Source organism: Felis catus, chromosome A2 (genome assembly GCF_018350175.1).
Source record: "Felis catus isolate Fca126 chromosome A2, F.catus_Fca126_mat1.0, whole genome shotgun sequence".
Taxonomy (NCBI): domain Eukaryota; kingdom Metazoa; phylum Chordata; class Mammalia; order Carnivora; family Felidae; genus Felis; species Felis catus.
Genome location: NC_058369.1, coordinates 9,052,975 through 9,073,284, shown reverse-complemented (window position 1 = coordinate 9,073,284; position 20,310 = coordinate 9,052,975). Strand labels below are relative to the sequence as shown.

General features: G+C 54.4%; 2 protein-coding genes across 7 annotated transcripts; one reads left to right on the top strand and one right to left on the bottom strand.

The window, feature by feature from the left end:
• Window positions 1-7,564: 7,564 nt before the first annotated feature.
• Window positions 7,565-15,244, bottom strand: RNASEH2A (ribonuclease H2 subunit A). Of its 6 annotated transcripts, none has more exons than XM_011289362.4 (10): window positions 14,943-15,140; window positions 13,624-13,879; window positions 12,461-12,971; window positions 12,200-12,271; window positions 11,948-12,074; window positions 11,768-11,855; window positions 9,117-9,254; window positions 8,922-9,009; window positions 7,872-7,995; window positions 7,565-7,780 (listed from the first exon to the last, which is right to left on the bottom strand). In XM_011289362.4, exons 3-10 carry the CDS (start codon window positions 12,585-12,587, stop codon window positions 7,645-7,647), a joined length of 900 nt encoding a protein of 299 aa, XP_011287664.1. In that variant the 5' UTR covers window positions 12,588-12,971; window positions 13,624-13,879; window positions 14,943-15,140; the 3' UTR covers window positions 7,565-7,644. The 6 variants fall into 6 exon arrangements, with proteins under 6 accessions (XP_011287664.1, XP_044902222.1, XP_003981966.1 ...); XM_045046287.1 differs by having other exon boundaries at window positions 7,565-7,797; window positions 12,461-12,953; XM_003981917.6 differs by having other exon boundaries at window positions 12,461-12,953.
• Window positions 15,245-15,289: 45 nt separating this feature from the next.
• Window positions 15,290-18,159, top strand: PRDX2 (peroxiredoxin 2). Its single transcript, XM_003981916.6, has 6 exons — window positions 15,290-15,425; window positions 15,904-16,015; window positions 16,104-16,257; window positions 16,875-16,997; window positions 17,141-17,271; window positions 17,832-18,159. Exons 2-6 carry the CDS (start codon window positions 15,913-15,915, stop codon window positions 17,915-17,917), a joined length of 597 nt encoding a protein of 198 aa, XP_003981965.1. The 5' UTR covers window positions 15,290-15,425; window positions 15,904-15,912; the 3' UTR covers window positions 17,918-18,159.
• Window positions 18,160-20,310: the final 2,151 nt, after the last annotated feature.

Sequence of the window (20,310 nt, the reverse complement as noted above, 5' to 3'; positions counted from 1 at the left end):
CTGTGATGTGGCTGCTTCTTGGGAAAACAGGCGGGAAGGATAGCTGCCAGAAATGTCACTTCAGAGGCCTCAGGTCTGAGAATTAATAAGTGATTCACACTAACATGTAAATGACAGCCTATATTGTGAGCAATTTCATAACTTGGAATATCCAGGTGTCAGAAACAGAAAGGGGTCCAGAAGAGGGGCTGACAAGGGCAAGAGGTATGCTCCCCAAGTGTGTGCCACGAGGCCCAAGAAGCTCCTTGACTTGTACACACCTCAAGACAAGCTTCATGGCCCTCCCTTCTAAGCAGACCCAACAGTGGCTGGCATAACACCCCCTTCCTTCTTCCTCCCTTTCTTCCAAATCCCAGTCCTCGACCTCAAATGACTTGACTCATTTAAAATCTGGGATGTAAGCATTACTCCTAATCCTCCTCCTCCTATACACAGGCCCTATGACAGCCTCAGTTTCCTCACCAGTAAAGCAGGGGCAGTGTGCCTTTTAGTTCTGTCCAATAGGACACGATTGACGGATGCCTCCTGTTCTGAGTTAGGTAGATCAGGCCCATTCTCTGCCCTCCAGGAAGATGGGATAGAAGAGAAATGCCTCACTGGGAGAGTAGCAGGCCTCTTTCAGAAGCAAGAGAAACTCAGTTCAAAGTATCTCTAGCCAACAGTGATAAGCTTCAGGATTGGCTGTATCCAGGTCCTTAAATGTTAGGAATCTATCTGTATCTTTTTCTTGGCTATACTTTTGGACAGGATCTCCTCACAGTAGCTAAGATGGACCAGCAACTACATGATTCCAGTGGGTCTATTTCTTTCTTTCTTTCTTTTTTGTAATTTTTAAAAATGTTTATTCATTTGAGAGAGAGAGAGAGAGAGAGAGAGAGAGAGAGAGCGCACAAGCAGGAAAGGGGCAGAGAGAGACGGAGACACAGGATCTGAAACAGGCTCCAGGCTCTAAGCTGTCAGCACAGAGCCCGACAGGGGGCTCAAACCCACAAGCTGTGAGATCATGACGTGAGCTGAAGTCAGATGCTTAACCAACGGAGCCATCCAGGCACCCTTCCAGTGGGTCTATTTCTATTTCTCTGTAAAACCAGCAAAGTTTCCAGTGCTGGCACTCAATGATCCAGTTTCATTATGAGCCCATCACCAAACCAATCGTGGTGCCCAAAGGTGGCCTGATAATGGGTTACGGGCTTGTGCCTGAGGCCCAAGGTGGGCTCAGTTCCATCTGAACCGTATGGACTGAGGATGTGGGAGGAGTGGTCCCAAAGGAAAATCAGGTGCTGGAGCCAGAAGAGAAGGGAGTGCTGGGCAGGGAATCAAGATATATTGGCCACAGAGACTGAGGGCTATGACCCTGACTCTGTAGTACGTCTACCGGGGTTCACATCCCAGTTCTACCGCTTACTCATGCTGTAACTTTGGGAACGTTGCCCAGCCATTCCCTCTCCTAGGGTTGTTGGAAGAACTAAATCAGTTAATGCAAGTTGTTCTGGTTATACGGTGCTGTGTAACAACTCCAAACTTAGCGGTAAAAGGCAACAACAATTGTTATTCTTTCACGGTTCTGGGGCTGGTTCTTGTTCAAGGTTATCTAATGCAATTGCAGAAACTGGCTGGGGCTGGGCTCACCTTAAAGGCTTCCTCACTCACATCTGGTGGCTGGCACTGGCTTCTGCCTCGAATCTCTACTGGGGCTGCCGACCGGCGTCACGACACGTGTCCTCTCCCTGTGGCGTGTCCTCTCCCTGCGGTTTGGGCTTCCTCACGGTATGGCAGCTGGGTTCCAAGGACAAATATTCCAAGGTCAGAGCTGTCTCCTCTCTACCAGTGTCACCTCCGCTTTCTATCCACTGAAGTTGTGTTGCCAGGGCCAGCTCATATTCAACAGGAAGCTTCTAAACTCCACTTTCTAATGGGAGGGGTATCAAGTATAATACTTAGAAAGTGCCTGGTACGTAATTAACACTCCACAAATGTAGGCATCGTCCGTTATCAGTTGTTATGTACTGTATTGTGACAAGAATAAGCAGGCATTCAATGCAAGGAAGAAAGTAGATAAGCCTTTGGAGGATCTCCAGGCAGGTGGCCAAGACATAGGGAAGGGCATTTCAAGTAGGGGGCCTGGGGATTTCAGGTTCTGGAAACTTCCAGCTGCTCAGCAAGCCTGGAGCAGAGCATGGGAGGTGGGGTCAGATTACAGAACGCCTTGAACACCAGACAAAGGCCCTTGGACCCAATCATAAGGGATGTGAAAGCCATGGAGGTTTACACAGAGTAAGATCCATCAGACTGACACTCTTGCCTGCCCTTGCAAGCAGGATAGGGAGGAGGCGAGACTGGAGATAAGGGACACCAGTGAGGACCTTGGGACAGGAAGCAGAAGGTGGGCAGAGATGGGTTAAGGAGAATCAGAGGAATCACCCACATGGCTGTCCTAAGGAGAGCAGAATTGTTTGCAACCTTCCAGAAAGGGGTTGTTAACCTCGTTTTATTATTTTTGAAAGTTTACTTGGGGGGAGACAGAGTGTGAGCAGAGGAGGGGCAGAGAGAGAGAGAGAGAGAGAGAGAGAGAGAGAGAGAGAGAGAATCCCAAGCAGTCTCCCCACTGCCAACACAGAGCCCAATGTGGGGCTCGAACTCGTGAACCCTGAGATCGTGACCTGAGCCAAAGTCAGAGGCTCAACCGACTGAGCCATCCAGGTGCCCCTAGCACATTACATCTTTAGAGCGCCCACTAGCTTCTGCTTATTGCCAGCTGTGAAGAAAGGGGGATAGTTTCCTTACCCTGTCCAGGCAAATTCCATCAGCAGTCAGATGGACCTACAACTTCAAGATGAACTGTAATTCTAATCATTCTGAGGGGGGAAAAAAAAAGTAGATCCAAAATTTACAGCATACATTTACATACTTACGTAGAAAAGGACAGGGCAGAATTATAAATGGAATCAGCATGGGTATGTTTTGCAACTATGATGCTAACCAGAGGCTGAGGCTTGAATAGAGGGCACCCCTAGTGTGGGGAAATGGGGGAGGGGGGAGGGCACAGCTCCTCCCCAAGGTCAGCCTTCACTATCCCTGCCCTCCCGCCTTCTCAAAGCAGAGCCTCTCGGTTCCAGGATCTGTACTCACAGTTCCCACTGCCCGGGGCCCTCTCCACCCTCCTGTTCTGTTCCACCCCTCACCCTTCAGATCTCAGCCAGTCAGCTCCTCAGGCTCTTTGAGCCCCAGAGCAGAGCTGGCGTCCCCCACTGTGTACTCTGAGGTCCCCTAGACCTCCCTGGGCACTCAGACACCTTTTGTAGCTGGGTCAACGCTGCCTTCCTGGTGCCCAGCATGGGACCTACACAGAGAGGATACTCTGTTATGGGCTGACTTGTATCCCATCCCCCCAAATGCATATGTTGAAGTCCCAACCCCAGGACCTTAGAATGTGACTATATTTGGAGATAGGGTCCTTAAAGAGGTAATTAAGGTAAACTAAGGTCCTATGGATGGGCCAGAATCCAATGACTGGAGTCCTTAAAAAAAGATTAGGACACAGATACGCACAGAGGGAAGGTCGTGAGACACAGGGAGAAGACAGCCATCAACAAACCAAGGAGAGCAACCTCAGGAGAAATCAACCCTGCCAACAACACCTTCCTCTTGGACTTGTAACCTCCAGAACCGTGAGACAATGTTTCTGTTGTTTCAGGCACCAAGTCTGTGGTACTTTGCTATGTAGCCCTAGCCGTCTACATGCTCCATACATAGTACTCCCACAATGCCCTGGGCTCCTGCTATCAGAACATTTATTACAAGGTGAAGAGCCATCCCTTTTCTTTTTTCCATTAAATTGCTACTGCTCAAGTCAAGGAGGGGTCACGGGAAAGGGAATGGGGGAGAGGGGGGGACACCAGGTCTCTCTCTACCCCCAGGAATCAGCTTTTGATGCTTTCCCCAGATATTCCATTTCCCCTGGTACTCCCCCTGCTTTGGGCATAGACGTGTCCCACTTTCAGCCAGGAAGTGACAGGGCAGCTGCTTGGGGAGACCTTTGGAGGTTGGGATGTGATGTCTGGAACTGTGGCAGCCATGGTGGGATGATGAGAGGCAAAAAAAAAAAAAAAACAAAAAAAACACCAAAGATGCAAAACAGAAGATGAATTTAAAAAATGGCGTCCTGGGTGTCGTTGAGCCACCGACTTCCAAACTTTTCCTGGGGTGAGACAAACCTGTCCTGCTGCTGCTGAGGCTGTGGAGGAAACAAGTGCTTACTTACACTACTGGGGGGAGTGCTACCGAGTACAAGCCTTCACAGAGAGAAGTTTGGAAATCTCTCTCCAAGTTACAAACGGCATAGATCCTCTAACCCACGCAGCAAGCCCACCTCTGGGAATCTGTCCTACAGACAAACTGCATCAAAATGATGGCACATCCTGGTCATCCTCTGCCATACATGCTTAACGGCAAGCTGGGTGACAACTCATCTCTTAAAAGCATTAAATAGGGGCGCCTGGGTGGCTCAGTCTGCTCTAGTCGTGAACTCGCGTTTTGTGAGTTCGAGCCCCGCGTCGAGCCCTGTGCCGACAGCTCGGAGTCTGGAGCCTGCTTCGGATTCTGTGTCTCCCTCTCTCTCTGCCCCTCCCCTGCTCGCACTCCATCTCTCTCTCTCTCTCTCTCAAAAATAAAGGTTAAAAAAAAAAAGCATTAAATAAACTACAGGACAGTCACACTGAGGACTCTTAGCTATAAAGGGAATGAGGAAGGTCTTTAGACACTCACTTTGGAATTACCTCCAAGATGTAGCGAAGAATGGTGAATATGTAGGGTACAGTTTCCGTTTGTAAAAACAAAACCTCAAGAAAGTATCTGCACATATATTTGTAACATGCCAGGCTAACTTCAGAAGGACCTAAAAGGTACCCGCTAGGATCTAAATGTCTATGTGTACCCCCCCTTCCCCCCCCCCCCGCCTCCACCCCAAACTCATGTTGGTATCCTAATTCCCACAGATAATGGTATTAAGAGGTGGGGCTTTGAGGAGGTGATTAGGTCAAGAATGGGATTAGTGCGCTTAGAAAAGGGACCCCACAGGTTCCTTGACCCTTGCACCACGTGAGGACACAGAAGTTGGCAATCGACCCCCGGGGAAAGAGTCCCCCTGAGGACCTGACCATGCAGGCCCCGTGATCTTGGACTTCCAGGCTCTAGAACCGTAATTAATGTCTGTTATTTGTAAACCGCCTAGTCTGCGGTGTTTTGTTACAGTGGCCCCAAAAGACTAGGACAGCTTGGTAAGCCCACCAGTGAGCTGGCTGCAGGTATGAGCGAGGCTTCTCAATGTGCTTTTTTAAAAAAAGTTTATTTGAGGGGCGCCTGGGTGGCTCAGTCGGTTGAGTGGCCGACTTCGGCTCAGGTCATGATCTCGCGTTCCGTGAGTTCGAGCCCCACGTTGGGCTCTGTGCTGACCGCTCAGAGCCTGGAGCCTGTTTCAGATTCTGTGTCTCCCTCTCTCTGACCCTCCCCTGTTCATGCTCTGTCTCTCCCTGTCTCAAAAATAAATAAAACGTTAAAAAAAAAAATTAAAAAAAAAAAAGTTTATTTGAGAGACCATGTGCGAGCAGGGGAGGGGCAGAGAGAGAAAGAGAGAGAGAGGGAGGGAGAAACCTCAAGCAGGCTCTGTGCTGTCAGGGCAGAGCCCCATGCGCCCCTCAACGTGCTCCTTCCTAATTCTGCATCCTACACGTACATCACGTATTTGAAAACTCAAATCAAACGGGGGCACCTGGGTGGCTCAGTTGGTTGAACATCCCACTCTTGATTTCGGCTCAGGTCATGATCTCAGTCGTGAGATTGAGCCCCGTGGTGGAGCATGGGGCCTGCTGGGGAATCTCTCTCTCTGCTCCTTCCTGCGTGCGAGCTCTTGCTGTCTCTCAAAATAAATAAATAAATCAACTTAAAAAAGAAATTAAAACAACAACAAAAAAATCAAATCAATCAGGGTCCATCTGTTTAGGTTCCCAAAGTCTGTAGCGGGGCCCAGCGGCACGGCACGCTTCCAACCTGCTTCTACCCCGAAGTTCAACTCCGTGCTTGGCTTTCTTTCAAGAACTTTAATTGGGGCGCCTGGGTGGCTCAGTCGGTTGAGCGGCCGACTTCGGCTCAGGTCCTGATCTCGCGGTTTGTGAGTTCGAGCCCCGCGTCGGGCTCTGGGCTGACGGCTCGGAGCCTGGAGCCTGTTTCCGATTCTGTGTCTCCCTCTCTCTGACCCTCCCCTGTTCATGTTCTGTCTCTCCCTGTCTCAAAAATAAATAAAACGTTTAAAAAAAAATTTAAAAAAAAAAAAGTTTATTTGAGAGACCATGTGCGAGCAGGGGAGGGGCAGAGAGAGAAAGAGAGAGGGAGGGAGAAACCTCAAGCAGGCTCTGTGCTGTCAGGGCAGAGCCCCATGCGCCCCTCAACGTGCTCCTTCCTAATTCTGCATCCTACACATACATCACGCATTTGAAAACTCAAATCAAACGGGGGCACCTGGGTGGCTCAGTTGGTTGAACATCCCACTCTTGATTTCAGCTCAGGTCATGATCTCAGTCGTGAGATTGAGCCCCGTGGTGGAGCATGGGGCCTGCTGGGGAAGCTCTCTCTCTGCTCCTTCCAGCGTGCGAGCTCTTGCTGTCTCTCAAAATAAATAAATAAATCAACTTAAAAAAGAAATTAAAACAACAACATAAAAATCAAATCAATCAGGGTCCATCCTGTCTAGGTTCCCGAAGTCTGTAGCGGGGCCCAGCGGCACGGCACGCTTCCAACCTGCTTCTACCCCGAAGTTCAACTCCGTGCTTGGCTTTCTTTAAAGAACTTTAATCACAGGGGCGCCTGGGTGGCTCAGTTCCTTAAGTGTCGGACGTCGGCTCAGGTCATGATCTCACAATTCGTGAGTTCGAGCCCCGCGTCGGGGTCTGTGCTGACAGCTCGGAGCCTGGAGTCTGCTTCGGATTCTGTGTCTGCCCCTCCTCTGCCCCTCCCCTGCTCGCGCTCTGTCTCTCTCAAATAAATAAATGTTGAAAAAAATAATTAAAAAAGAAATACAAATAAATTAAAAAAAAAAAGAAAACTCTAGAAAATTCTAAGATGCTTAAAATTTAACATACTTTAAAAGACCTAATGGTCAAGGGGCGCCTGGGTGGCTCAGTCCGTTAAGCACCCGACTTGGGCTCAGGTCATGATCTTGCAGTCGGTGAGTTCGAGCCCCCGTCCGGGTCTGTGCTGACAGCTCTGAGCCTGGAGCCTCCCTCGGATTCTGTATCTCCCTCTTCCCTCTGCCCCTCCCCCCCTTGTGCTCTGTTTCTTTCTCTCAAAAATAAATAAACATTAGGGGGCACCTAGGTGGCTCAGTTGGTTAAGCGCCTGACTCTTGACTTTGGCTTGGGTCATGATCTCACAGTTTTGAGCCCCACGTCAGGTTCTGTGCTAGCAGAGCAGAGCCTGCTTGGGATCCTCTCTCTCTCGGCCGCTCGCTCTCGTGCTCTCTCAAAAAATAAATTAAAAAAAAATTAATTAACTAAAAAACGAAACCAAAACAAAACATAAAAAGAACTTTAATCACAAAGCGGGGGGGTGGGGGGGGGGGGCGAAGGCCCAGAAACGAGAACAGGCCGGCGCCTAGAGAGTGGTGGCTGACTCCAGACCCCGCTCCTGGAAGTACCGGTGGGGCAGGCGGGGGCGGACTCGGGCGCCTTCGCTGAAGTAGGACGTGATCCTCCCAGGTCCCTCCTGATCCCCTGTCAGGGAGTCCTCCCTGTGGGAGAGGCAACACTGACCACTCTGGGGTGACGGGGGGAGCCCTGGCCTCCCTCCCTCCTTCCTCACAGCACCTCCAGGGCACCCACCACATAACGCCTTCTGCCTCCTTCTCCAGGATGCTCTGGGCCGTGCGCCAGCTGAACCGGACAAACTGGGGGAAGCCGAACACGGGCTCCACGTGCTTCCTCAGCCAGGCTTTGGTCTTGGGATCTGGAAGACAGGAAGGGGCGGGGCTGGCAGTGCTGATGGGCCCCGACCCCTGACACGATGCCCGAGTTCCTCACGCTGGCATCTCAGGCCTCCCGAGTACCCGAGGCACCTCCGCCGTTCGAGGCCGTTCCTGCCTCGGAACCTTGGCACAGGCAGCACCCAGACTCATCACCTGCCGACAGGTGCTCAGGGCACAAGTTTAGGGAGACTGCCTCTGAGACATGTCTGCGCCCACTCAAGGACAAGAGTCATCCCTCCCCCGTTCATGCTGTCTCTCTGTCCCAAAAATAAATAAACGTTGAAAAAAAAAATTTTTTTAAAAAGGACAAGAGTCATTAAACCAGCATCTGCAGACCAGGGGGTCAATGCTCATCATCCCCAAGTAACTACGAGCTCCGTGGGGACAGAGAGGTCTTCCTTTGTCTTGTTCGTGGCTATATCCCCAGGGCCCAGACCTGCATGGCGCATACAGGAAGGACTCAGTAAGCACCCATCTGCCCATGCTTCCCCGGGCCTCAGAAGGACAAGAGGGTTCCCTGAACCCAGTCACTCGCTCTTTAAATCCACTCACGGCGGGGGGTGGGCACACATTCATCTACCACACAGACAACGCCTCATAACTGGGGGGAAAGAGTAGGTTTACACGGGGGCTATTGGACATCAGCTGACATCCCTCCCCCCTGCCCCCTTTCCCCTTAACAAACAGAGACGCCCGCCAAGGGTGTGAGGCCCTCACTGGGGCTCCAGAGAGAAAGCAGGGATGGAGGGAGAAGGGAGGAGAACGCCTGCCCACGAGACTCCGGCTCTGCCTCACGCTGGCCATAAGCAAGCGGCCCTCCTGTCTGAGAAGGCCGAAGTGTGCTCCAGCCTGCCTCGTTGGGGCTGTCGCCAATGTCGCCACCTCAAGGCGGCTCCAGGCTGCTCACCATTGGGGTAACCGGACCCATAATCGGCGTCCAGGCCCTGCAGTTTTTCCACAAAGTGCCAATTCTTCACAGCCTGGTCACGGGCCACCTGTGGGGGAAGACAAAACATCGGGCTCTCCCTCCCCCGGAGCAGGCACACCTGCCCCCTTGCCCCAGGAGATGCCAGAGGCTGGCTACGGCCAGCAGGCGCCTGACCTTGGCACAGATACTGGCGGCGCTGACCACAGGGTACAGGGCATCCGCTTTGGCCTTGACTGTCACCTCGATGCCAGGAAAGCGCTGCTGCAGCCGCTCTTGGTAGGTGTCTGGCAGCCCCACGGTGTCCACAAACACCTGCCACGGTGACAGAGATGTATTCGTCCAACAGACATCCGGGGAAACAACCGAGCTGGCCTCGCAGCGTGTGCACTGGATGCTCCCGCTGCCTAGAATACTCCTCTCAGCTCCTCCCCAGGCTGTAGCTTTCTCTGAGGCATCTCAGCTCTAAGTCCCCTCCCGGGGCACCTGGCTAGCTCAGTTGGTACAGCAGACGCCTCTTAATCTCGAGGTCATGAGTTCGAGCCCCACGATGGGCGCAGAGAGTATTAAATAAGCAAGTAATCAACAAGTCCCCTCCGAAAGAGGCTGTCCCTGTTCAGGCTGCATCCATTCTACATTTACTGAGCACCTACTCTATGCCACGGCTGCACTAGATGCCAAGAACATGGCAGGAAAGCACACCAGATAAAAATCTCTTTCTTCGTGGAGTGGACGCCCTGGCGAGGTCCACAGACAAGAAACAGGATAAACAGGGGCGCCTGGGTAGCTCAGGATTTCAGCTTGGGTCATGATTTTGCAGTTCGTGAGTTCGAGCCCCTCAATGGGCTCTCAGGTGACAATGCAGAGCCTACTGGGGATTCTCTCTCTCCCTCTCTCTCTGCCCCTCCCCCCTGCTCACATTCGTTCATTTACTCTCTCTCTCTCTCTCTCAAAATACATAAATAAAGTGGAAAAAAACAAACAAACAGGAGGGGTGCCTGATTGGCTCAGTCACTAAATGAACATTCGACTTCAGCTCAGATCATGATCTTGAGGTTCGTGGGTTTGAGCCCCATGTCAGCCTCTGTAATGACATCATGGAGCCTGGAGCCTGCTTGTGATTCTATGTCTCCGTGTCTCTCTGCCCCTCCCCCACTCAGTCTCTTTCAAAACTGGATAAACATTAAAAAAATTTTTTTTTTAATTTTTTTTTAACGTTTATTTATTTTTGAGACAGAGAGAGACAGAGCATGAACGGGGGAGGGGCAGAGAGAGAGGGAGACACAGAATCGGAAGCAGGCTCCAGGCTCTGGGCCATCAGCCCAGAGCCCGACACGGGGCTCGAACTCACGGACCACGAGATCGTGACCTGAGCTGAAGTCGGACGCTTAACCGACTGAGCCACCCAGGCGCCCCGGGAAAAAAAAAAAAAATTTTTTAAACAGGATAAATAATAAAGGATAGAAGAGAGTTGGGAGGGATTTTCATTTTATTTTTTATTATTTTATTTTTTTTAACATTTATTCATTTTTGAGAGACAGAGCGTGAGCAGGGGAGGGGCAGAGAGAGAGGGAGACACAGAATCCCAAGCAGGCTCCAGGCCCTCAGCTGTCAGCACGGAGCTCGATGAGGGGCTGGAACTCACGAACCGTGAGATCATGACGTGAGCCAGAGTTGGACGCTTAACCAGCTGAGCCACCCAGGTGCCCCTATTATTGTTTTTTTTTTTCAAGTAAGCTCTACGTCCAAAGCAGGGTTTCAATTCACAACCCAGAGATCAAGAGTCACATGCTCTACTGACTGAGCTAGCCAGGAGCCTGGGAACGGGTTATCATTTTAAACAGTGGTAGAAGAGATTTGGGGAAGGTCACTCTGAGGCGGTGACATTTAAATAAAGGCCTGAAGGAGATAAGGGAATGACCATGTGGAGATTCCAGAAAGAGGATTCTAGGCAGAAGGAACAGCTGGTGCAAAGGCCCTGAGGTGGGACCATGCTGAGTATGCTAGACAGCAGCAGGGGGGCCTCATGGCTGGAGTGGAGAGATGGGGTCAGTGATCTCCATAGTTGCTATTCTCAGAAATCACCTTTATTATTTGCTTACCAGCTGACCATCTGTGTCCCCTGACTTGGCCATGAACCGCGGAATGCAGGGCCCTTGTCTATCTGTTCCAGTACTGCACTGTCAGCTCCACATGCCAGTCCTGGACCTCAGCCACCTCTGCAGCAAGGTCTCCCTTGTCACATTCCCTATCTCAAGTGTATTTGCCCTGGTTATTATCTCAAAACAGCCTGTTTTTGTTTTTGTTTTTTTTTTTTGCCTCAGAGTATTGGATACAACGCCAACTTAGATTTCCCTCTGGTAATTTAATCTCATTCTCTTCCTCTTGACACTGAGCTTCCCAGGTTTCATTTCTACCGGGATAAAAAAATTAAATGTTGAGATTTACATTTCAAAAGAGGACTATTTGCTGCACTAAGAGCAGATTGTAAAGGATAGGCCTCAAAGTGGGAGGAGGACTGGGGCAGGAATCCAGGAGAGGAGGGGCCCTGGGCTAGGACTGAGGCTGTAGGCAGGTGGACAGATACAGATTTGCTCTGGACTCCGAGCCTTCAGAATAAAGAGATAAATTAAATGGGGGTGGGGCTGGGGGCTCCTCCATGGTCCTGGGTGAGGACACACGTAGGGTAGGAAAAGTAGTAGGAAGTCAAAGGCAGCAGCAAATATTCCTGAGGTCATCCAGATATGTCTGACCCTGAATCATCCACTACACTTGTATACCCCCATTTTATCCTGAGGTATTCAAATGTGGGCAACCCAACAGCTCACCTGGGCAACTTTCACACCCTGGTCCAATGCAAACTGTACCAGCCCAGTGGCTGTATCATGGGAGAGGGAATTCAGGTTGTACTTGACCCTGCAGTGGGAGACAGAGCCCGGTCAACCTCAACCTCAATCCAGCTACCAATCCCTTCCAGCCCACCCTGGCCCCTCCCGGATGCCCCTCACCGCCCAAGCATGCTGGTAGAGATGAGGTTTGGAGACAGCACGTCCAATGCCCAGCCCACAAAGTCCCCGTCCTCCTGCATTTTCACAAAGAGCCTGTCTCGCTCGCTCTCCGATAGGGTCTTTGAGTCTGGGAGGAGGATTGGGAGAGAAGGGAAGTGACTGGTTCCCCCAGTTCCTGCTCTCTCCTCCAGTTTGCCCCCGCCCCTCCACATGCCCATGAACCCCCTCCCCAGACTCACACCTCGGGCTCACCTGCCACTTTCAGGGCTTCCAGATCTGCCAGACGAGACAGGGGGCAATAACAGATGGCGTAGACCATGGGGCCTGGGGAAACGGGTGTCCAACCAGTGAGCCGTGAAAACCGTTATCCCTATTCCATCATCACCGCTTTTCCCGGTGCCATCACCACTATTACCCGCCTCCCTGGGTAGGGTCCAACCCCGGCTCCCGTTTCATTGCAACTAGCATTCCCCTTATCACACCCCATCCCCCTGCCCAGCCCTGGGGGCGCACCCAGCACGGGGCCCCGTCCCGCTTCATCGACACCCAGGATGCAGGGCTCCTTGCGGCACACCGCAGGCACGGGCGAGTTCAGGCGACAGCGGCCCGTACTGTCTCTGTCCAGCTCGCTGAGATCCATGCTGCCTGTGCCGCCGCTACAAGCCTCAACAATGAAATCTGCGGGCCCAGGTCTCGGCGCGCGATTTCCGCGGGTCCGGAAGCGGCTCTCGCTCCCGACCAATCGGTGCGCAGGACACGCCCCCGGTGCGCCTGCCGCCGTTAACGTTTGCGCAGTGGCCGCCGAAGCTCCTGCCGTGTGGCCTCTTGGGAATTGTAGTTCCCAAGGCCGACCGCCGAACTCTTCGTTTGGGGAACGGGGTGGGCGGGGTCGCTTTCCAAGCTCCGCCCCTGAATCTCTGAAGCCCCGCCCGTCGGGGCTTGTCGTTGGATGGAGAAATAAAGGGGAAATTGATGCGGGTCTCGGAGGATTCCGCCCAGTCAGGACCTAGAAGGTCAAATACCACTATACAGCCAGAATAAAACAGTGTCCACATCACTGGGTCCCTGTCTTACACAGTCTAAGCCTTTTGGACTAGGTATTCCCACTTCCACTGAGCTCAGGCCTCCAGATTTGAGGTCCCCCAACTCCCTCTCTCTCTCCGTACTTCACCCCGACCCTCTCCCCCCACCCCCTGCTTCCTACCCTCTAATTGGGGCTAAGCCTCTCCTCCCCCCCTCCCCCCCAACTGTGATCCCAGATCTCAACAGACTTCTGCTCAGAGTCTGTGCCTACCAGGCAAGGCCATTCCCCCCAACTCAAGGTTCATGTCCCCCAATTCTCTAATCTCAGCGGGGCTCATGTTCTCGGCCTGGAGGTCCCTGACCTGCAACAGGCTCATGCCCCTTCCTCAGGGTCACAGTTCCTCCATCTCCGGTTCCCCCTCCCTGCCCCTCACCATCTATCTTTCTTTCTCCCCGGCTATCAGTGGGGCCCAGGGTTCCTGACTCAGCTCTTCCCTCTCCCGACATCCTCAATCCTCAGCCCTAGGGCCCCCCCTCTCATTCCCACCCCACCACCCCGCCCTTCCTCTCTCCCCCCCCCCCCACCCTGGGAACTCTCAATCCCGGACTAGACAGCCCGCCCTGACCCCGCCTCCTCTGCGCCAGTCTCTCACCCGGGTTCAGGGCCTCCAGTCGCAATCGGTCGGTTTGCAGGACATACAGTCACGTTGTCTGCAGGGCCGAACTTGCACCAGATTTTCGCGGTCCATGAACACCGGGCCCGGCGCTGTGCCCACCACCTCGCGGCTGCGCTCTTGCTTGCCCAGGTCACAGAAACAGCGCCACTTTCCCCACGGGCCAAGGATGGAGTCCAACACTTCTAGGGATGGAGGGCCAGGTAGGGGGGGAACCTACCCCCCTTGCCTTCCTCTAGGAAGGGAGGAGGATAAAGACACTAACAAATGACATCTTCTGTCTGCTGGGCTCTGCCTCTGTGCCAGGCACCCCACCATAGACTATTTCAGTTTGTCTTCCCCCATTGTTCCCGGGTGGGTAAACTGAGACCTTTAGAAAGCAAGTCACTCTTTGAGCTCATACATCTGGTGTGTGGCCCCGAGGGACTGCAAACTGACACTTCCCGCTTATGCCAGCCTGCCCAGTTGGGAGTGTGATACACCATTGGTGCCCACCATCTGAAGCTGACTCCCTCCGGTCTTCACGGAGGTGATACTGGGCCTGTTCAGCAAGCCCTGACCAGGAGGCCTGCCAGGTGGTAAATCAAATGACATAATTGGCATAATGAAGGTACTGACAGCCTGCGGCGATGTGCTAGCTTGTACTACAAAAACCATTATTATGACCCCTTTAAAGCAGCTCCAACCTTCTTTGTGCTTATCGGAGTCTTTTACAAGGTCCTTATAACAGACTCCTCCCTGTGCCCCTAGGTAACAGGTCTTATCCCAACTCAGCAGCTCACAGACACTCCTAACACTTCATGCCCACCAAGCCTCTGCCAGACAACCCCAGCCTCGTCCTATCCCCCCTCCACCCACCCCCCGTCCAGCCTCTTGGTCTTGGCACCTGCTGTTCCCACTCCCTGGCACACTCTTCCCCCTAAATCGTTGCATGTTTTGGCTTTTGCTGGATTCCTGATGCATTGGCTATCTATCTTCTTCGGTGAGGCCTTCTCTGACTTCAGAAGTTTACCGGTTCCCTTCTTTCCCTATCTCCACTCTTCCCAGCACTTATCCGTGAGTTTATGGATGTGTCTGCTTCGGTATTTATTGCCTACCCACGTCCGCTCTCCCTCTGTAAGCTGCTTTTAAGTCACTCTCTATTTCAGTCTACAGATAGGAAAAACTGAGCCTCAGAGAAAAGTAACCTGCCCAAGAGGGCCGCGCCAGTGCGCAGCTGGGGAGAGATTTGAAGTCCCTGGAGGGGGATCTGTTTGCAGCCAGCTGGCGAAGTGGGACAAAGGGGCTTCTGCGATTACCTTTCTCCTGATGCTGCTGCCGCAGCTGCTCCCAGGTGTCGCCTTCGTCCTGCTCGCCGAAATAATGGTACTCGGGGGAGAACCGAGCAGGGGTCGCCAGCAGCAGGAGCATCAGAGGCGGCAGCAGTAACTCCGCCGGGCTCCCGGCCATGCCGGACTCCAACCGACCCGGGCGCGCTCCAAGGAGGAGCTCCTCGCGGGCTGTTTGGTGCCCGCACTACCCCCGCCGGCGGTGGCAGTGGTCGGGGCCGGAGGCTCTGAGACTCGTCCCGCTGCCTGCAGGCGCGTGGACCCGGCCGTCTTCTCTCCCCCTCCCCTGCGGTTGCAGTGGACCCGACCGCTCCACTCGTCCGCCCACCACTCCCCCGCCCTGTGCGTCATGGTTCGGGCCGCGCATAAAAGGCACAGAGGCCGAGTGCACTAGGTACTGAGAACGCGTGTTCGCGCGTCTGCGGTCCGTGCGTCCCGCTCGTACCCACGCAGGTATGGACCCCTGGAGGGCACGGCGCCCTGGGGAGCCCCCTTGGAGCAGCTCCGGCCGGGCCCAGGCCTCAGCGCTGCCGCCTTTGTTTTCCGCCCGCCGTAGTGGGTGCCTTTGTCCTTGCAGGGGAAACCGAGGCCTTGGCCTTGCAGTACAGGCCGCGTCGCCGAGCTCCCCGCCACCTTCTCGCGGGTCTCCTCCTGGAGCGGTGGGCTTGCGCTAGGGCGCTCAGGCCGACACGCTAATGGAGGGGGCCCGGCGGCTGCGGCCCGGCCGCTAGTGCTGGTCAGGGGGGCGGGTCTCCCGCAGTCTCCAGGCCGCGCAGACCCGGCACCGGGGAGGGTGTGGGGGCAGTGCTGCGGCCTCTGCCTCTCGGACTCAGTAACTGGGCCCAGCGCGCAGCGTGACCTTGGGAAGGGAGGACAAAGGGTCTCCCCGGGCGCACTGACCGGACTGGGGGGGGCGGGGGGGGGGTCTCAGCTTTCAGTCATGACTTCTGGCAAAGCGCACGTCGGAAAGCCCGCCCCGGACTTCCACGCCACCGCCGTGGTGGATGGCGCCTTCAAGGAGGTGAAGCTTTCTGATTACACAGGTGAGGGCGGCCGAGAGTGGGCCCAGGTCGGGGTGGGGCCCAGACCTTAGAGGCCTAATGCCTTGGCTATCTCCTCTCGCTCCCCCAGGGAAATACCTGGTCCTCTTTTTCTACCCGCTGGACTTCACCTTTGTCTGCCCCACGGAGATCATCGCTTTCAGCGAGCGTGCTGAGGACTTCCGCAAGCTGGGCTGTGAGGTGCTGGGGGTCTCTGTCGACTCTCAGTTCACCCACCTGGCTTGGTATGAGCGGGCACCAGCAGGGAGGGAGGATGCATCTAAGTCTCCATCCTCCGTAGGATCCCAGCTGTGTGTTCTAGTGGCTGTTACTCAACATCTGTCCCTCCCTTTCCCCACCTTGAAAATAATAGAATTGATGACGCCCAAGTCCTTAATGATGATGGCAGTAATTAGCATTTGAAACCTAGTTGCTTGGCCCAGAGAGTTGGAGATGCTTTATCTCACTTAGGACGGTACAGCCTCCCTTCCGGTAGTTATTTCAAACAGGTGGAAACTCCAGTTCTAGAGAGGGAAGGGCTGCGGCCCAGCACAGAGAGCTAGAGCGAGGATGGGGACTCTAAGGCAGGCCTTCTGCCCCAAGATGGGAGGGGGGGGGGGATCATCCGCACATGTGAACACACTTTGCTGGAGCCTTGGCTTAGTCTTCCCAGATGTGGGAGACAGCCCCTGCCTCCTCTTGAGGGTGGGGTGGGTGGGGATCCTAGAGCCTTGCTCTAAAGCCCCTTATCGCTCGGTTCCAGCACCGCCTCTCCAGCCTTTATCACACTCAGACCCACAGGGGGACGACCCTGCTGTGCCAGGCGATCTTGAGGTCCCAGCCCTGTCCCCTCTACCCCTAGGATCAACACTCCCAGGAAGGAAGGGGGCTTGGGTCCCCTGAACATCCCCCTGCTGGCTGATGTAACTAGAAGTTTGTCTGAAGATTATGGAGTCCTGAAGGAAGATGAGGGCATTGCCTACAGGTAGTGTTTGGCCCTCAGGGAGCCCCAGTCCTCAGGGTGAGGGGACTGCCCCCAGCTCTGTGGCCAGTAAGGAGCTGATAGTCCTTCCCCGGCCCCAGCAATGGGAGCTTCCAGCTCTTTACCATGAACCCTGGTATCTTCAGGGGCCTCTTTATCATCGATGGCAAGGGTGTCCTTCGCCAGATCACTGTCAATGATTTGCCTGTGGGGCGCTCGGTGGACGAAGCTCTGAGGCTGGTCCAGGCCTTCCAGTACACGGACGAGCATGGCGAAGGTGAGCAGACACACACATCCACCTGGGTTCAGACGTGGGTCCGTACTCAGCCCTCGTGCAGGCATTTACTGCCTGCTCTGTCACTTGTGTGGGACGGATGTGAGGGCCCCGAAGAGCTCAGGGTCTTGTCTGCCGGAAGTTTGTAGTCTGGAGGGGGAGATACCCCAATATGAAGGCGAGGGGCTGGGAAGCAACAGATCTACAGGAGGTATTTGAAAAGATGCGTGTGCCAAGGCGGAGTTTAAAGAATAGTTGGGCCAGAGTATCTTCTTACGTGGAGGACGTGGCCTGATCACAGGCCCTCAAAGTGCAGTGGGTCTACAGCTGAGGGAGAAAGCAGCATTAAAGGGGTCAAAAAGAAATAAAAATATCAGCCCGAACATCCTGTAGCTGGACTTGGAGGCCTTGTCTCAACATGCCTTTGGGCCTGGACCACTTAGCTCTGGGCTTTTTCTTTTGCCACTCAGGCTCTTGCTTTGCCTCTGTTCATCCCCTCATACTGCCCCTATCTTAAAGAGATGGCTCTAGTCTCACATGTCCCTCCCTGTGTCTTCCCACAGTCTGTCCCGCTGGCTGGAAGCCAGGCAGCGACACGATTAAACCCAACGTGGACGACAGCAAGGAATACTTCTCCAAACACAACTAGACTGGCAGACAGGTGGAAAGCTTGAGCTGTTGGCCCCCACCTACGCCCCTACCTGGATACCCATGTTGACCCAGGAAAGGCCAGACCTGCCCCCTTTAAACTTCGTAGTCCCTGAGCCTGGAGGGCTTGGCCAAGGCCTTCTCATTCTCCCAGCTGGGAGCTGGTGAATGGTGAGTCCCTTCCTGGAGCCCATCTAGCTGGGCACAGGCCTAGAAGTGACCAATAAAGTATTAGGACAGACATTAGTCTGCATCGGTGTGGTCTGTCTCGGTGTCCTTGCTCCCTACCTCCTCCCCTTCTCCCTGACCTGGGAAATTGACGCTGTAGTTACTGATCGCCACCACAAGGTGGGAGCCTTACATCATGCTCACTGCTTCCTCTTTCTCCATGGCCTGAGGGTGGTTTTCAAGGGGGAGCAGTGGGTAGGGAGTGGGGTAGGGGGTTGGGTGGGCTGCTTGTCTCTTGCAGGGAGCAAGTCCCAGGATGCCCTACGTCCTGAAGCCTGGCGGAGCAGGGTAGCACCCACACTTTGCCATCTGCCAGCCGGGGTTCAAATGCCATTGAAGAGCTGTGATATTTTTTTCCCCCTGGGCCTCTTCGACAGTGAGATCAGAATAAAGACAACGAAGGCACATCACTGTGCACATTACAAGGGATACAGTTTGTGAAGCTCAGGGCCCAGTTAATGGTTCTTGGGACAGGTCCTTGGGACTGGAAGAAGGTGGGGACCCAGTCCTAACAGCAGAACCAAGAGTGGAAGCTTGAGCTACATGCACAGTCTCTGCTGCAAGGTCTGCCCCACTCTGGGTTGGAAGGGCCGCCGACCTGCCCCTGAGGTGGAAGGGTGAGGCTGAGGCTAGGAGGCAGGTGTTAGGAGCAGTGTTCCCAGGGAGTGCAGTTTGATGCTGTGCATGTTCAGGCAAGTGGTTGTGCAGGCTCATTTAATCCACAGACTTATGATTAATAGTACTATTCAGCCTAATAATCCTCCAAGGTCGTTCATCTGGGTCTTGGAATTTTACCTACACTCCCTCCCCAAGGCCCTCCGTGGTCTTCCCCAACCTCATCTCCCTATTCCTGGTTCACTTCAATCCAGGCACACTGGCTTCTTGCTGTGTTTTGGTTTTGTTTTGTTTTTTTTAATAGGCTGATCTTGTTCTGGCCACAGGAATTTTGCATGTGCTTTTCCCTCTTGCCCAGGATGCTGTTTTCGCCGAGCCTGGATGCAGATCTGAAAAGCTGCATCATTCAAGGTCCACGTTTCCAATCCATTCTCCAAAGCAGCTCACCTCCCCTGCCCCAACACTACCTCTTTGACCTGTTTTGTTTTTTTTTTTTTTTTTTCCTCTTGCTAGCACTTACCATCTCCGAATCATATTTGCTTGTTTATTGTCTGTCTGCCATGATCCAGGTGGTGTCTCCAGGGCTACGTTGTTCAGTATTTTATAAGTGAATTAATGAATTATCTGTTCTGCCTACCTCACCCCTGCGGTGTCTCAGCCTGTGTTTTTCTCTGCCGCTCTGGGGGCTTCCGGCTCCGAAGCCGGCTAGACCCTCCTGCTCCCGGCGCACCAGCCACCTTCCCATCCGTCCCAACTGCGGGGGAGGGCGTCCCGCGGGCGGCGGCGGCGCCCGGCGGCCCAAGCAGCCGCCCCGGCAGGACCAGACCTGGCAGTCGCCCCGCTCCCAGCCTGGCACCCGGGAGGGGAAATTGGCAGGCGGGTGCCGCCCTTCCTGGCGGGGGTGAGGGGGGGGGGTACCGCGGCGGCAACAACGCGAAGACTGCAGCAACCCCCCGCCCGGGTCAGGACAGACGGAGCGGGCGTGGGCGCGGCGAAGCCCGGACGCCAACCCCATGGGGCGGGCTCTCGGTTGGCTCCGGGACCAGGAGCGTGGCCCTCCCACCGCGGACGCTCTGGACCCAGGCCTGGGGCTTTCCGGGCCCGAACAGCCGCCTGCCTGGGAAAATCCCGGCCCCCTTCCCGGCGCCGCAGCCCTGCCCGGCAGAGCGGGGGAGGGGATTCCCGGAATCTGCCCGGAGACCGCCGTCGCGTCACTGTACAGAATCGGCCCATGTAGGGGCAGCGCTTCCGCTGCGTCAGCGGGGAAAGCCCCAGCGCGCGCAGCTGGGCGGGGCTGCGCCCGCGCACTGCGCGTCTCGCCCCAGGCCTCCTGCCCCCCGGTGATGGGCGGCTGGACAGCGTCCCCGCCCTGGACCTTCCAACCCCAGAGATCAGGCGACAAGAGAAGGGTTGGACGCCCGGAATAGGGATACAAGATGCTCGGGTAGAGCTGGCGAGGACACAGATACAGGAGGCACAAACAGGAGTGGGGTGGGGGCAGCCCAGTATTCTCCCTCCGCCCGCCCAGCTTGGAAAAAAAGACAACAGAAA

What these genes read in the sequence shown, in the direction of transcription:
- RNASEH2A (XM_011289362.4), bottom strand. Translation starts at nt 12,587, where the DNA reads ATGGATCTCAGCGAGCTGGACAGAGACAGTACGGGCCGCTGTCGCCTG. An exon ending in TCTACCAGCATGCTTGGGCG is followed by an intron (nt 11,856 to 11,947) that starts GTGAGGGGCATC and finishes CTCCCACTGCAG; the next exon opens with GGTCAAGTACAACCTGAATT. An exon ending in CCGCCAGTATCTGTGCCAAG is followed by an intron (nt 9,010 to 9,116) that starts GTCAGGCGCCTG and finishes CTTCCCCCACAG; the next exon opens with GTGGCCCGTGACCAGGCTGT.
- PRDX2 (XM_003981916.6), top strand. Translation starts at nt 15,913, where the DNA reads ATGACTTCTGGCAAAGCGCACGTCGGAAAGCCCGCCCCGGACTTCCAC. An exon ending in GAAGCTTTCTGATTACACAG is followed by an intron (nt 16,016 to 16,103) that starts GTGAGGGCGGCC and finishes TCGCTCCCCCAG; the next exon opens with GGAAATACCTGGTCCTCTTT. An exon ending in CAGTTCACCCACCTGGCTTG is followed by an intron (nt 16,258 to 16,874) that starts GTATGAGCGGGC and finishes CTCTACCCCTAG; the next exon opens with GATCAACACTCCCAGGAAGG.